This window comes from Taudactylus pleione, unplaced genomic scaffold (assembly GCF_031769625.1).
Source record: "Taudactylus pleione unplaced genomic scaffold, aTauple2 ptg000639l, whole genome shotgun sequence".
NCBI lineage: Eukaryota > Metazoa > Chordata > Amphibia > Anura > Myobatrachidae > Taudactylus > Taudactylus pleione.
The window spans coordinates 170923-187233 of record NW_028285041.1 but is presented as its reverse complement, the minus strand read 5'-3'; the positions used below and the strand labels follow the sequence as shown (position 1 = coordinate 187233).

The following is a 16311-nucleotide window of genomic DNA, read 5'->3' as shown; positions in this document are numbered from 1 at the left end:
CTAATGGAATGCGTTTTTGTAGATGGTCCCAAACGATGATAGAATAACTGTATTGGAGCTTAAGGCATTTAGCCGTTATTTATGTACGGGAAAATGAAATGTTTGTCCCCTTACATTGTTACTGCAGATATGCAATGTAACTGTATGATGGGTGTCTTTCCTGCCATTAGCCGGGCTTGGCTGACCATAGATAGTGACATCTTTATGTGGAATTATGAGGACGGGTATGTTTTGAACAAATTGCTGGCCTTTCCTGTTGGGAGACTTAGATGTAATACGTATATACAGTTTTTTTTCAACTTTCTAGGTAATTTTTCAAACCTCTGGAATCCAGAGCATAAGTTTACTGTAGAAAATAAGCCTATAAAGAAGATCAATAATAATTTGTAATGTTATAAGTTTGTTTGTATTTTTGTTTACACCAGTGGTTCCCAAACTGTGCGCTTCAGCACCCTGGGGTCCGGCGGTGGCCTAAAGAGGCCGAGCAGTGTGTGTTTTTTTTGTGTGTGTGGGTGTGTAAAATATATTATTTTCCATGGTTGGGAGAGGGGTTGGCGGCTGTAAAGCAAGGATGGGGAACCTCCTGCCCGGGGGCCTTATAAGGCCCTCTGTATCATTTGGTCTGGCCCTCAGAGCTTTGAGAATGGCAAACTGCAGCCAGAATTTATGTAGCAGTGCTACCTGGAGCATCCTTAGGATGCTTCAGACGGTCACACCACTGCCCTCAAAGCTCCCCAAAACATCATCAGGATGCTCCGGGCATTGCTGTAATCACTGCCAATTGTGGCCCCGCCTCTATGTAATGTCACACGGAGGGGGCATGGCCTAAACCAGGCCCGCAAATAATGTTATATATATGAAAATGGCCCTTAGGCAGCAACAAGGTTCCCCACCCCTGCTGTGAAGCAACAGGCATTGAATCCTCATGCTGCCTGTTGCTGAATGGAAGATCAGACAGAAAGTATCTGATCTGAGGAAGCGATACCGCAGAACGGCCCTGATGAACATGACTAAATTGGAGAGACACGGAGGGGGCCAAGGGGGAGAGACACAGAGGGGGCCACGGGTAAGAATAGCAGTTTTCTCTTTCTCCTTTAAATACTTATTACGTTATTTTGACTCAACTACTTAAAAAGTAGGACTTCAGTAAATATTTTGGCTTAGGGGTGCCTTGAAAAAAATATGGAGACCCAAAGGGTGCCTCAAAGTGAGAAAGTTTGGGAACCACTGTAGTACACGTAGACTCAATTGATGCTTACTCAAATTTTTTTTTTCATAACAAAAATTTGTTTTGACCTGGTATAAAATGTGTCTATAATTTTGATTTTTCTTTTTTTATATATTTTCTTTTTCCCCATTTGTTAAACAGAGGTGATGTTGCTTATTTTGATGGACTCAGTGAAACTATACTTTCAGTTGGACTTGTAAAGCCTAAGGAAGGTGAGTGCAAGAAACCCTGACACCTTTTATTGCGTTGAGTAACTCTCCAGATTTAGAGGCTTTCACACCTGTTTTTTTTTTTTTTTTCTTTTACAGGTATTTTCCAGCCGCACATACGTTATCTGCTGGTCCTTGCTACGCCTGTTGATATCGTTATTTTGGGATTGAGCTTTGCCAGTTTACAAACAGGTCAGTTTCTTGTTTAATGGTGGTGATCATTACTCCGCTACTAGGCTGTAAGCACAGAGACTGTGGTGTATGTACTCTTTGCATGGGCATTTAAATATTTTCTATAAGAGGTCTATATTACAATGGCATACAATCGGGACGCCGGCTGCCTTAATACCGGCGCTGTCGGGCTTCCGCTGCCGGGAACTCTGCTTTGGTCGGCCAGGCGCTGCCGGGAATCGAATGGCCGGCGGTATTTCTACTTCAGGGTCCATAGGGAATCCACAGGATACCTTGGGGTATTGGTGTGACGTCAGTCATCGGGCACCATAGAGTTAAGCTTTCAGCCTCCCAGGATGCACTAGGGTCCCCCTCCTATACCCCGCCCCCGAGCCAAGGCACCTCAGTTTAGTTTGGTGCCCGGCCGGAGGGGGTGCACCTGTTGGAGTGGAGGCTAAGAAGAGCCCCTGAAGTTTTCTGCATGCAGCTGTGGCTGCACATCTGGATGTACAGCATGGACAGTCAGTCCTGACGTCCATGCTGTCTTACCTACACCCCCGCCGGTACCAGAACGCCGGTACCGATCCAGGGATGCTGGTGAGCATCTGGGGTCACAGCTAGCGGTGACCCCAGATGTTCCGGACCATAGCTGGAATCAAGGGGGACAGCAAGGTAAGCAGCGGGGTCCCGCGGTGGGTCCCCGCTGTTACATGGTCCAGAGTCCCCAGGCAGGGGGCTCCCTGGGGACTGGCTGCAGCGTGGAGCCAGGTATATAACCTGCGCTTCCACTACCCCCCTGGGACAGCGGACCGCAGCAGAGCGGTAGCACTGCGGCATCCCGGGGGTTAAATGCATGCCAGGGGAGCGCGCCTTCCCCGTCTCACAGCCGGCGCCTCCCCCGCTGCACACAGCCCTCTCTGCAACACGCCGACTGGCCCTGTGGCAGCGCTCCTCGCCCAGGCCAGCCTCCTCTCTGCTCCTCGGCGGCCATCTTCCAGAACGCATGGTGAACGCTGCTGGAAGTCTGGACGGAGGCATCGTGGTCTGGGTCCCCCCGCATACCTCTCCTCCGCTGTGGTCAGGTCTGTGTCCTACCAGACTCTGTGTCTGTGTAGTTGATTTATCAGCGCTGGTTAGTGCAGGAATTGAGTTTCTTTGCATTGTATGTGACTGTGCTAGCGCTGCTGCCTGTACTTTCCATTTCTGACTGTCAGCTTTATTACTGTCCCTGTTCTTTCTGCTGAAGCCCTTGCGGTGCGGTGCTGCAGGGTGGTCTCTCGCCTTTTTAAAAAAACAATTGGTGAGAGGGGTCACATACTTTGTACCATCATGTCTGAAAGTGATTTTCCCCTCCAGCTACAGTGTACCACGTGTAAAGTACCGTTAGCGGAGGGGGAGGGTAGCGCGGAGGGCCTCTGCCGGCAGTGTTTGTCAATGGCGCGGCCTATTACGGTTACAGCACCGGTACAGGAGCCGCCCTGGGCTTGTTTCGCTCAGGCGCTTACAACCTTAGTGGGCCAGTTAGCTCCGCAGCCCGTGTTTACGCAGATGGGTTTGTCCTAGCAATCAGTGGTGTCGTCACCCATGCAGGGTTTCCCAAGACAATTAGTGGTACCCCGCAGTCTCCCTATTTCCCCTCTCCCGGTTTCTCAGGAGCCGGCGTGGGTTAACTCCCTGACGAGTTCTGTACAGCACTTGTCGGATGTGTTGCAGGGGGAGGCTGTGATGCGGCCACATAAACGGCCGGTGGCGTCTCTGTCGGCTTCTTATGAGGATGACGAAGGGACGTCTGATGATGGGGAGATTCTGGATCCTTACGATCAGGAACCTCTCCATACTAAGGACGCAGATGCTAGGTCCAAGGTGTATATTCCTGGACTTATTCGGGCAGTCCGCACAGCCTTGGTGATTGAGGACGAAGTTTCCCCAGCGGCTAAATCCAAGTATGCCTTTTTTAAGGATGTGAAGGGTGACACCACAGTCTTTCCTCTTTCGGGTCAGTTGGTGGACCATTTAGAGGAGGCGTGGAAACAGCCTGGCAAGCGATACCAGCCGCAGAGGCGCCTGGCGGTGGCTTATCCGTTCGCGGATAATTATTTTGCTAAGTGGGAATCCCCTCCACAGGTGGATTCTCATGTGACACGTCTTGTCCGTAGTGCCACATTACCAATGCCATCCATGTCCTCCCTTAAGGATGCTACGGACCGCAAGGTGGAGATCTGCCTGAAGTCCGCTTATTCCCTTGCGGGGGGGGGCAGCGCGGCCGGCTATGGCCATTTGCTGGGTTGCCAGAGCTATGGAGCGCTGGGCGGATTCGTTGGAGGCGTCCTTCGATTCCGGCTGAACAGGCGGAGTTGATTGGTAATCTCCGTGATTCGGCCACTTATATCAACTAGGCGGCCTTAGACATTAGTACTCTGGTGTCTTGAATTTCTTCGGTGGCTGCTCGTCGCACCTTGTGGTTTGCGATCCTGGAAGGCGGACGCTGATTCCAAAAAGGGTTTGGAGGCGTTGCCCTTTAACGGAGAAGTTCTCTTCGGTCCAGATCTGGACAAGATTGTGGCCACGCTGGCGGCAGCCAAATCGGCATGTCTCCCATCGGCCGCTGTTCCTTCTGGTTCAGGACCATCGTCCTTTCGGTCTTATAGGGCCCAGGGCAGGCCCAAACCACAATCTTTTCCCCGACAGGCTGGTCCCAAGAAATCGGCCAAGCCCCGGAAGCAGGCATGGAGTACCAGACGTCCGGCCCCTAAGCCAGATGACAAGCCTGCGGCCTGACGGTCGGGGCCTCCCTTTGGGGGATCCCAAAGTGGGAGGCCGTCTGCTGCAGTTCGCCCAGTGTTGGTCGGTCACCACGACAGACAGTTGGGTTCTAGAGGTGGTCTCCCACGGGTACGCCCTCTATTTCCGGCACAGACCCCCGGCTCGATTTTTCACCACGGGTCTACCATCAGACCTAGAACAAGGCCACGGAGCTGCGGAAGGTCTTGAACACTATGCTCCAGGCTGGAGTTATAGTGCCTGTTCCATTCTCCCAGAGGGGCCAGGGTTTCTATTCCAATCTCTTTTTGGTGCAGAAACCCAATGGGTCGTATTGTCCGATTCTCAACCTCAAAGCTCTCAACAAGTCTTTGCGGGTGCCGAAGTTTCGGATGGAGACCCTACGGTCCATCATTCTGGCGCTGGAACCTGGGGACTACATGGTGTCATTGGACATACAGGACGCTTACCTGCTTGTCCCTATTCTTTTGCGCCATCAACAGTTCCTCAGGTTTGCAATCCGCAGCGACCACTTCCAGTTTCGGGCGTTGCCTTTTGGCCTGGCGACAGCACCGCGTGTGTTCACCAAGGTGATGGCGGTCATGGCGGCTTCTCTGCGGCTGCAGGGAGTCCGCATGTTGCCGTACTTGGACGACCTTTTATTAGTGGCAGGATCTCCTGAGCTCCTTCTGCGCCACTTGGACCTGACCATTGCGCTACTGCAACGGCACAGCTGGTTAATCAACTGGCAGAAGTCCACTCTGATCCCGTCTCGACGGATTCTGCACCTCGGAGCCTTATTGGACTCGGGACAGCAAAGGATCTTTGTGACGGGGGAATAGATCTCTGCTTTACAGTCGAGGATGCGCAGTTGTCTGCACAGCCGCCGGGTGTCTCTACACTCAGCGATGAGGTTACTGGGCTCCATGGTGTCGGTGTTCGACATGGTGGAATATGCCCAGTTTCACTCCAGAACTCTGCAGCACCTGATCCTGTCCAAGTGGAACCGGCTGCCTCAGTCTCTAAAGTCCCAGACGATCGTGCTCACCCCGGAGGTTCGCCTGTCCCTTGCCTGGTGGTTGCAGACGACCCATCTCAGCAAGGGACGTCCGTTCTGGGTACCAAATTTTGTCCTGTTGACAACGGATGCCAGTCTTCGGTGCTGGGGAGCAGTTTCGGGTCCACACTTGTTCCAGGGCAGGTGGACTCCGACAGAAGCGGAGCTTCCAATAAATATCTTGGAACTCCGTGCGGTCTTCAATGCTCTCCAGCAGGCACATCGGGTGCTCCAGGGTCGCCCAGTGCAGGTCCAGTCGGACAACGCTACCACCGTGGCCTACATAAACCGACAAGGAGGAACCCGAAGTCGGGCGGCTCTCGTAGAGGTGTCTCGGATCCTGGTATGGGCGGAGCGCAATCTTCCGGCCATATCAGCTGTCTTCATCCCGGGAGTGCTAAATTGGGAGGCGGACTTTCTCAGTCGCCAGGACGTTCATCCGGGGGAATGGTCCCTGCACCCGGACGTTTTTCAACTGCTGGTGGACAAGAGGGGTCTTCCAGAGATCGACCTCATGGCGTCCCGGCACAACAACAAGTTGCCGGTGTACGGGTCTCGCACAAGAGACGAAGAGGCGTCTCTGGTGGATGCTCTGTCCGTCCGGTGGACGTTCCGGTTCGCTTACCTGTTTCCTCCGGTTTCCCTTCTTCCACGGGTAATCCGGAAATTCAAACAGGAAGGAGGGACGCTCCTGTTGATAGCTCCCGCGTGCCCCAGACGGCACTTGTTCTCAGACCTTCAGGGTCTGTCCGTGGACAGTCCTCTGCGGTTGCCGCTACGACCGGAGCTTCTGTCACAGGGTCCTTGTCTTCACCCGGACCTGACTCTGCTGTCTTTGACGGCGTGGCTATTGAGACAGCCATGTTGAGGTCCAGGGGGTTTTCCAGCTCTGTAGTGCGTACCATGTTACGAGCTCGGAAACCGTCTTCCGCGAGGATATACCATCGCGTGTGGCATACGTTCTTCCAGTGGTGTCGACCGAGAGGTTATGCACCGCTGGAGTTTCGTCTGTCTCGGATACTCGCCTTACTACAAGCGGGACTAGATCATGGGCTTCGCCTTGCTTCTTTGAAGGTACAGGTTTCGGCCCTGTCTGTCTGGTTTCACCGTAGGATTGCTACAATCCCGGATGTGCGCACCTTTTATGCAAGGTGTTCTCCGCATTCAGCCGCCCTTTGTTCCACCTGTGGCGCCTTGGGATTTGGCTGTGGTCCTGAGGGCTCTCCAGGGACCGCCGTTTGAACCACTGGGCTCAGTGGATCTTATATGGCTAACCGCTAAGACTGTTTTCCTTCTGGCCATTGCTTCGGCCAGACGTGTTTCTGATTTAGGGGCTCTTTCTTGTAGACCCCCTTTCTTGATTTTTCATGGGAACAGGGCAGTGCTTCGCACTCGGCCTGAATTTCTTCCCAAAGTTGTTTCCCAGTTTCATGTTAACGAGGAAATCGTTGTTCCGGCCTTTAACTCACCTGGCCTTTCAGTGAGTGAGGCCACTTTGGATGTTGCGCGGGCCTTAAGGACTTATGTTGACCGCACTTCTTCGTTTAGGAAGTCGGACGCCTTGTTTGTCCTCTATGGCTTCCGTAAAAAGGGTTGGCCTGCTTCAAAGCAAACTTTGGCAGCCTGGATCCGTATGGCTATTTCTGAAGCTTATCTTCATGAAGGTCTGCCGGTTCCTCCTTCTTTGAAGGCTCATTCCACTAGGTCTGTGGGTCCTTCGTGGGCAGCTCGACGTGGTGCCTCTGCAGTCCAGATCTGCAAGGCTGCTACGTGGTCCTCTGTCCATACCTTCGTGAGGTATTACAGGTTTGACACCTTTGCCTCTCAGGATGCTTCCTTCGGGCGGCGAATTCTCCTTTCAGCACAGGAGCGTCCCCACCCTTAAAGGATACTGCTTTGGGACATCCCCAAGGTATCCTGTGGATACCCTATGGACCCTGAAGTAGAAAATATGAGATATGGTAAGAACTTACCTTTGTTATCTCTATTTCTACGAAGTCCATAGGGTTCCACAGGACTCCCGCCCTGTCGCACCTGTGCTGCAGATGGGCTTTGTTCTTGTCACCGGTTTTTCCGTCTCCCTCTGGTGAGGGTGTGATTCTTGTGTGTATCCAGATCTTCTTTCTCTCTCTTCCTTTCCCTCCTCCGGCCTATGGCTTGGTAACTGAGGTGCCTTGGCTCGGGGGCGGGGTATAGGAGGGGGACCCTAGTGCATCCTGGGAGGCTGAAAGCTTAACTCTATGGTGCCCGATGACTGACGTCACACCTGTACCCCAAGGTATCCTGTGGAACCCTATGGACTTCGTAGAAATAGAGATAACAAAGGTAAGTTCTTACCATATCTCATATTTTCATACAGATTCCATTACAATTGTTGAGTTCACTTAAACCCTGGAAATCACATGTTATTCATAACTAGAGTAACATTTTTGTGTTTTTAAAGGACAATTACACCTTTAGTGAAATTGTTTAATATGAATATTACCAGTCTACCCCTCCTTTACTATATGAATTAATACCCCATCTGTGTCACCACCCCCCCCCCCCCCCATTTGTCTGACCCTCACCTTTTAGAATGTAAGCACTCACAGGCAGGGCCCTCTTCGCTCATGTGTTTCTCCTTTCCCTTATACGATCGCATTCTCCCCACAACAGCACCTAACCCTTGGTCACTGCCGCCCCCTGCTACTTATTTGTGTGTTTATGATCGCGAATGCAGCAATGTATATAAACCATGTCCTTATCCCGCATTGTTTTGTACTGTAAGTCACGGTCGTCTTGTTTTACTCCTTCGTAAGGCGCTGCGGGAACCCTTGTGGTCACATAAAAATAAAGGATAAGAAAATCATGCAAATTTTCCCAGCTGGCGATGGGCACAGCTCAAGTCTGTCTGTAATTTCAATAGAGCTGTATTGTTCAGCAGTAAACAGACTTAAGCCCCCAGCACCAAGAGCTTTTCCTTTTTAGGGAGAGCAATATTTTAATAAACCCCTTGTGCCATTTTGGTCTTGCAAAGAACTGTGATCATTAGAGAATGAAAAGTCCTTCTATCTTCTATCTTCCGACATCTCTCACCTCTAGATGACCACTGAACAGCAGAGCACACATACTTTTCATATACAGGGTGTTTAACTCGCTATTGGCCCTGTAGTTTTTTTTCTTATAACTTTTAAAGTAATTGATGTAATTTAGTGAAATGTGTCACAGACATACCTTGGTCTATGAGAAGTGTTCAAAGTGTTCGCCATTAGCATCCAGGCCAGTGAAGTGAAGGCCATCTGTTCACCACCCTAGTCTGCAGCACAGTCCAAAATTCATTGAGGATGACAGTGTGGTTCCCCTATTTGAATTTTGGACTGCGCTGCAAGAACAACCGCTGGAGCCGCCACTGCTAGTCACATTCATCGTGTCTGTGTGTTATATGCCGATATGAACCGGTACACAGCTGAACAACACGTATTTATTGTCCAGACGTACTTCGATAAAGGCACGCCAAAGACAATTTATTGAGCAGTTTGGAGGTCAGAAGCCACCAGCAAAATTCACCTTTCAGTTTCTGGTGAAATAACTGGAAACCATTGGAACATTGGGGACAATAGCGGGTGAAACACCCTGTAGTATAGATCAGTTTGACCCCTTCAATCTAGAAATTGTGCGTTTTGCTGCCCAAGCTTAGATTTTACACATGCTTCTTGCCAGCTACTGCATTATTATATCTAGGGTATACAGTATATAATAAATCAGTTTTATATTTTTATAGGTTTTTCTCTTTATTATTTTCTTTCCTTCGTCTTACTCTAGGCAACCTCAATGACAGCATGTCTGCAGGAATGCAACTACTTCCAGACCCTCTGTATTCCTTACCTACTGACAACACCTACCTGCTGGCCATAATGTCCACAAACAACGGGCGCATCTTCCTGGCTGGGAAAGATGGCTGCCTCTATGAAGTGGCCTACCAAGTAAGAATTGTTTCGAAGACCTTTATCTTGTTAATACTAAACTTCTTTTTTTTTTCTTTATGCTTCATTTTTATTCTTTTTATAAAAATGTTTCATTGTCAATGAAGCCCCTGGTTCTCCAGCCCTTCCCTTGAAATAACAGGTTCTTTCTTTGAGTAGTTTGATGAATGACCATCAACATTCCTGGTAAAAACGTAGCACTCACTACAGGTGGTTTTCACAAAAACCATGTCGTTTCTATGTGATGTTTTTTGCTTTCTCTCTCCCGCTAGTTATTGGCATATAGAAGGCCTGGCACACTGAGAATAGTCATTTTTTTACTTGGACTTGAGTGGAAATTGATGCAGCCAGGGGCACCGAGACTTCCAGCATATGCTTCCGTTGCCTGGCTACGCCACTTTATTAAGTATTACCCCTTTCAAACCTAAACCCCGACTCAGAAGCCTGAACACTTAACATGGGTTGAAGCTGGGATTTCAGTACGTACACCCTTTCACACCTGGTCCCAGGTCATTCCTGGGTCATCATTCTTCACACTGGACCCGGGTCTTCCAGTGACCTGGGTCTTCTGTCTAACAGTTTTTTGGATTGTCATCTCCAAGCGCTACTGTGGCCATCAATCAAGTCTTTTTAGGCATGACCCAGGTCATCAAGGGATGCGGTCCTGGGACTACGACCCGGGAAGTTTGTGTTCACACATAGCCAAGACCCACGGGGGTCGATACACGTGCACAGGAAAAGAAACAGATTTTTAGAGTATATATGAAAGGGGTGCATCATGGGGGCATGGTTACCCTTCCTCCAATTGGTTGTCATCCCCCCCCCCCCCCTCAAATTGTATTTTGCAATATTATAATAAATAGAATATAATATATCTTTGGGCGTATTGATCTCTTTGATGGTCTCTAGTAATTTCAGTTATCTTTGCCTAATGTTAAATATAAACACTTAAATGATCATATATACTCTGTGTTGTCAGTCAGTATTGTAAGTTATTACATATATAGCCATGTTTGTTTTATTTTGTGTGTGTTTTCTCATTAGGCTGAGGCCGGTTGGTTCAGTCAGAGATGCAGAAAAATCAACCACTCAAAGAGCAGCCTCTCCTTCCTTGTCCCTTCTGTGCTGCAGTTTACATTCTCTGAGGATGGTATGTCCCTATCCCTTTAAAAACATTAACGCAAGTTTCCATTGTTTGCTGTGTGCAGATCCAAACCTAGACTTAAGGGTGGCAGCTGTTGTAATTCCTCTAGTGTCAGTCAGATTGCTACACACTATGCCATTTGTCCACAAACCAACTAAAATAAATAGTGTATATATCTTATCAGGGCAATTCTGTTTTTAGGTTTGCAGTACACAATTCTTATGATTAAATGATCTTGGACATAGAAAAGTGATGCTTCTTTAAGCTGACTTAGAACATTGCACTTTAAATAGAAGCCATTAACTTTGTGTACTTTAACTTTTCGCCCACATTTTCACAGCTTGTCCTGTAAAGTTTATGTAGCTGAGAATATAGTGATATTAATAGTAGTTGTTGCTGATTTTATCATGAAGCGTGATATTAATTGTTTTGTGCTTTTGTTTGTTATACAGATCCCATAGTTCAGATTGCTGTAGACAATTCAAGGAACATCTTGTATACCCGCTCTGAGAAAGGAGTACTACAGGTACCTGATCTATTTGAATGCTCCTTAAGCCAAGGGGAACATGGGCTCTATGGTGTTAAACACTACTCACAGGAGACAGGACACATAAAGGGTAAAGGCACTTGTTACATCCACTTAACTCTCACCCCCCTGCTGCCTCCAAATTTGTAGCGCCAGCACCTCTTTCCTGGAGGCTTCTGCTGGGGCCTCTGATCCGATTACTTTGGTTCAGATCTGCTGGGTAGTGGGCAAAGTGTTCTCTCATGATGCTGGGGGTTAGTTGAATGTTGGCTGTTATCCTCAGGACACAGGTGTTATAGGTGTCGAGCAGGGTCTTCAGTAACATGGACACTGCTGCCTTCCAATCCCCATGTGGGGAACCTGGCTGCAGAATTCCCTATACAGCGAATCTGTTTACACACACGCGCGCGCACACACACACACCCCCTTGCACAGAGGTAATGGGGACTTCCAGTATTACCTTCACTCGTTCAGCACTTGGGTGCACAGGGGATATAAGATGCTCTGACCTGCAATATAATTCCATACACTCAGTGATAAAATGGGTTGGGTATGATATACCGACATGTAGAATGCCGGCTGTCAATACACTGACAGCGGAATCCCGATGGCTACAAACCCGACAGGGGAACGGTAAGTGCCCAAGCCCAAACCCCCACCCCCCCTGTCTGGAGCCTAACCCTACCCCCTCCCCCCTCCTGCGGCCAATAGCTACCTGGCCCCACTGTACTTACGATCGGGATGCCGACCGTCTACATCCTCAATCTCCAGCCATGTCGGTATTCAGTCACCGGTCTTCCCACGCTGACCGGGATTCCGGCGCCAGGGTTTCAGCTGTCGGCATCCCGGCCGTCGGTCAGTTGACAGCGTCCTTGATTAAACACATCCCACAGAATGGGTAGGGAAACTAGGATACAGGTTTCACTGGTTGGAATTGTATAGGAAGTACATATAAAATGGTAATGCATTTTTGTGATCTCTTTCTGAATTCCAGGTGTATGATTTGGGATATGATGGTAATGGGATGAGCAGGGTGGCATCGGTGTCCCAGAACTCCATTGTGTCAGCTGCTGGGAACATTGCCAGGTAGGAACAGTCTCCTATACTGAGAGATCAGCCTTGGGCACATGTCCATGTTGAACTATGACTCAAGGATATTTCTGCAAAGCTTCACTTTTATATTGGTTTTAAGTTTTATTGTTCTGCTCCTCATACTGCGGTGAAGTCTTCGGCAAAGTTGTCATTGGATCTGTTCTTTGCATCTCCTCCCAGAGCTCTCTAATCCCCACAGTATTGTGGCTTTGCTTAGTCACAAGATTTGTATGTTGTCATTGTCACTGAATCCAGAGGTTTGAAAGACTTTCTGCAATAACAGAAGCACAGATTTTGGTCCCACTGGTGGAGCAGGAGGAGGCTGCACATGGAGCACTCGTTGTAGGAAGTCTGGATTTCCAGGATCAATGCCTTTATTCTTTGGATGAAGAGGGCAGAGATTTGATCCTTCAGGGATCCTATTCGCATGACTGCCCCCTCCTGCAGAATAAGAAGCCTTGCTACCGGAAGGTCGATGTGGGGATCTCCCTACACTCACACCAGGAAACCTCGATTCTCCGGACTCTGATTATTCCTGGCGGTAAACTGGCAACTTTGCTTTAAACATGGTCTGGACCACACTATTTGGAAAACTTTTTTGCTGTCAATATGGAGGCCTCAACAGTCGGAAGGCTTAACACTGGGTACCAGAATGGTGCTTGAGACATATGTCAGACCACGATAGAAGGCACCACGGAGTCTCCACCATGCCGTGGTCCATTTGGAGCCACCAGGATTACCTGGGCTTTCTCTCGTTACATTTGTTTAGAACTTTTGGTAGCATTGCTATTGAGAGAAAAGGCAAATAAGTGGAAAGTACTAGGAGACAGTCATTCTGTTGACTAGCAGCGTCTCTGGTCCTGGACCAGTAATTCGGCACCTTGTGGTTTTGTTGGGGCACCGCTGAGTCGGATATGCCACTGCCGTGGCTTTGTCTGATTAAATCTTCACCTGTCTATTCCCCAGTTAGATACTGGGCTCCAGACGCTGATAAAAACCTCCATGAGACCTGTGACACTTTATAAGAAGAGCAAATTCATCTGGAGTTCATAGGCCCCAGAAGGTGGAATGACAAACGACTATATGTAAGAATGTAAGGTCTTTCAAGCAGGGCCCTCTACCCTCTTGTGCTGCTCCCTACTGTAATTTAGTTTATCTCTTACTCCCCACTAGGGCAACCAACACTTGGCTGCTTATGTGGGCGTAAAGGTCGCTAATATAGCTATGTTTATTATACATGTCCATGTCCTGCTTTGTATTGTATCGTAAGTCACTGGTTACTTATTTGTTCATGTACTTTGTAAGGTGCTGCGGAACACTTGGGGCGCCATATAAATGAATGATAATAATAATATGATGAACTGTAGTCCCGTCCCCCCATGTTCAGATGGTCCCCTGCAATCACCATAGGAATGTGAGATGAGCCAGTGAGGGGTTTGATCTCTTCACAAAGCCTTTGCGTGGGAAAAGGGTTTAATGGAGCGTACACACGGTCAGATTTGTCAGATGAATGATTAAACGATTTGAACGATTTTACCAAAGTTTTGAACGATTGAACGATTTTTGACTGCATTAAAATGAATGGAATCGTCCAAGTCTGACTGCAAACACATCAGATGTCAGTTATCGTTATCTGACAAACGGGAACGCGCATCATTGATTGTCCATCGTTCAGGCATGTCAGATATGAACGATTTTCCTTCAGATATGAACGACTGAACGATTTTTAAATCGTTATCTTTCATATCTGAAGGAAAAATCTGATCGTGTGTATGCACCATAAGTGAAGAAACTTTTTAATGCCATTTAGATTTACGTTTGGAAGCGTCGGCTAAACCACAACCAAACTGTGTTTTACTTTGCTGACAACAAAATGTTTATCGTGACATAGAGATTTTTTTCCAGATTTGTCACTTGTATCCCATGTTATACCAGTGACCAAAAGAATCCCCAGTATTATCAACCCCCACTCCCCTAGTGGTAATAGATCCAATGGTAGAGCCCCCACCCTCACCACCTGTTCAGTTCCCCCAACCCTAGAGCCAAAAGTGTGAGGCAGGGGGGACTATACATCAGTCTCCCCTGCTTCAGCTGTTCTCTGCACACGCAGTGATTGGCATATTTGTGCGTGGAAGGGAGCTAGGTTCCCCTCCTCGAACATTTGGTTTAGGCGCAGCTGACCCAGATTGCCATTCTGGGGCACAATTTCGGGAGTGATGTCACCGGGCACAGACTGCAACATCACTCTGGGTCTGAGGAGGAAATCGCTATCAATGCACCATCAATGCATCAGTCCTGTACGTGGTGCAAGAGAGAGATGCAGTCGGGAAGCCGGCGGACCTAATCTCGATAGCCGGCTTTCCCGACTGTCATATCCCGGCAAGGGTCTAAAGACAGGCGTCAGCATATCGACGCCTTTCTTTAGACCAGGTGTGGGGAACCTTTTTTTTTTCTGCCGGGGCCATATTGATATATATAACATTATTCGCGGGCCTGGTGACATCATACGGGGGCGGGGCCACAATCACCGGTGATTACAGCAATGCCTGGAGCATCATGAGTATGCTCCGGTTAGCTGTAAGGATAGCGGTGTGACCATCTGAAGCCTCCTAAGGGCAGTCCAGGTGGCACTGCTGCATATATTCTAGGCACCCTAGTAGCCAGATGAGGCTAGCAGAAAACCTCTCCAAGGGCCAGACCAAATGATTCTGCAGGCCTTATACGGCCCCCGGGCCTGAGGTTTCCCATCCCAACTTTAGACCCTTGCCGGGATATGACATACGCCGAGAGACCGACGCCCGGCATCCCGATCGTAGGCACGCCGGGTGCTGAGTGCAGATAGCCGCGGGGGGTAGGGAGGGTAAGGTATAGGGTTCCCGGGGGGACTTGGGGTTAGGCACCTCCCCGGGAGGTTAAGTTTAGGCTAGGGGGAGGGGGGGTTAGGGTTAGGCACCCCCTGGGGGGGGGTTAGGGTTAGGCTAGGGGGAGGGGGGGTTAGGGTTAGGCACCCCCGGGGGGAGGTTAGGGTTAGGCCTCCCTATGGGAGGGTTCGGGGGTACAATTAGGTTAGCTAATACCTGAGGACGATCGGGATTTCCACTGTTACCGGTATGCTGGTGTCGGATTCCAACGGACATGCGTCCGGCGGTAAATCATACCGATTCAGCAAAAGATCTGTCTGGAAGGAGTATGCCACAGATCTCTGCAGCCCAGAGTAGTTAGCTGTGATAGGTAATATACAGCTTGATGTGTGTTTCAGCAGCAGATTTCAGGTTAAATATCTGAATGTTGTAAGAAGTAATAATCGTATTTGTTTTTATCTAGGACAATAGATCGCTCAGTATTTAAGCCTATTGTTCAGATTGCTGTAATTGAGAAATCGGAATCTGTAAACTGTCACCTACTTGCTGTGACACATGCAGGTGAGTTATACATTCTCTATATGCTGCATTGTGTGATCATCTCTATCCTCTGGCTGACTGGTAGGATTATGCACCTGCAGGCCCCTCTTTTCCACATTCTCCTCCCTTCCCCTTTTCAGGCTGGGAGCTCCCTTTCTTAATTTCTGTCAAAACCTGAGCTCGCATTTATAGTTAGTACTACTTCTTATAGGAAATCAAGAGAGTTTTTTTTACTTAAGAAGTTGGTGAATAATGTTTGTGCTGTGCTTCTGTTGCAGGGGTTCGGATGTACTTTAGTACAGCTCCGTTCAGACATCCCGCAGCTCGTCCCAACATGTTGGCTTTGGTGCATGTCCGCTTACCACCTGGATTCTCGGCTTCGTCTACTGTGGAAAAGCCATCGAAGGTGCACAAAGCTCTTTATAGCAGTGGTGAGTGATTTGAGACAATGAGGGGAATTCAATTGTTTTATCACGGTGGGTTTTTTCCCGTGATAAACATGTGTTAAGGTGTGATAAAATGTAGTCGCTATACAATTCTGAATTTTTTGGTCGTGATAACTCTGATTTATCACGCCTAATTTCCAGCCTATCTGTAACATGGCCAGGGCTATTCAATTGTTGCAAATTAGGCGTGATAAAAAAAAACTTTGTCAACCTATTTTTTACTTTATCACCTGTAATTTCTCACCAGCCCTAGGGGGTGTGAGTTTTTAATAAAAAGTATTTAAATATTTGAATTTTATTAATATTTAAAAAAGC

At 48.6% G+C, this 16311-nt stretch overlaps 1 protein-coding gene across 1 annotated transcript in view; it reads left to right on the top strand.

The window, feature by feature from the left end:
- NUP155 (nucleoporin 155) overlaps nucleotides 1-16311 on the top strand; it is a 108217-nt gene that overhangs the window by 7162 nt on the left and 84744 nt on the right. Inside the window, exons 3-11 of the mRNA XM_088455001.1 lie at nucleotides 128-224; nucleotides 1370-1440; nucleotides 1537-1629; nucleotides 9227-9387; nucleotides 10432-10537; nucleotides 10984-11057; nucleotides 12052-12143; nucleotides 15474-15571; nucleotides 15829-15981. Coding sequence (XP_088311127.1) covers nucleotides 128-224; nucleotides 1370-1440; nucleotides 1537-1629; nucleotides 9227-9387; nucleotides 10432-10537; nucleotides 10984-11057; nucleotides 12052-12143; nucleotides 15474-15571; nucleotides 15829-15981 — 945 coding nt within the window. The remainder of the gene's footprint in view (nucleotides 1-127; nucleotides 225-1369; nucleotides 1441-1536; nucleotides 1630-9226; nucleotides 9388-10431; nucleotides 10538-10983; nucleotides 11058-12051; nucleotides 12144-15473; nucleotides 15572-15828; nucleotides 15982-16311) is intronic.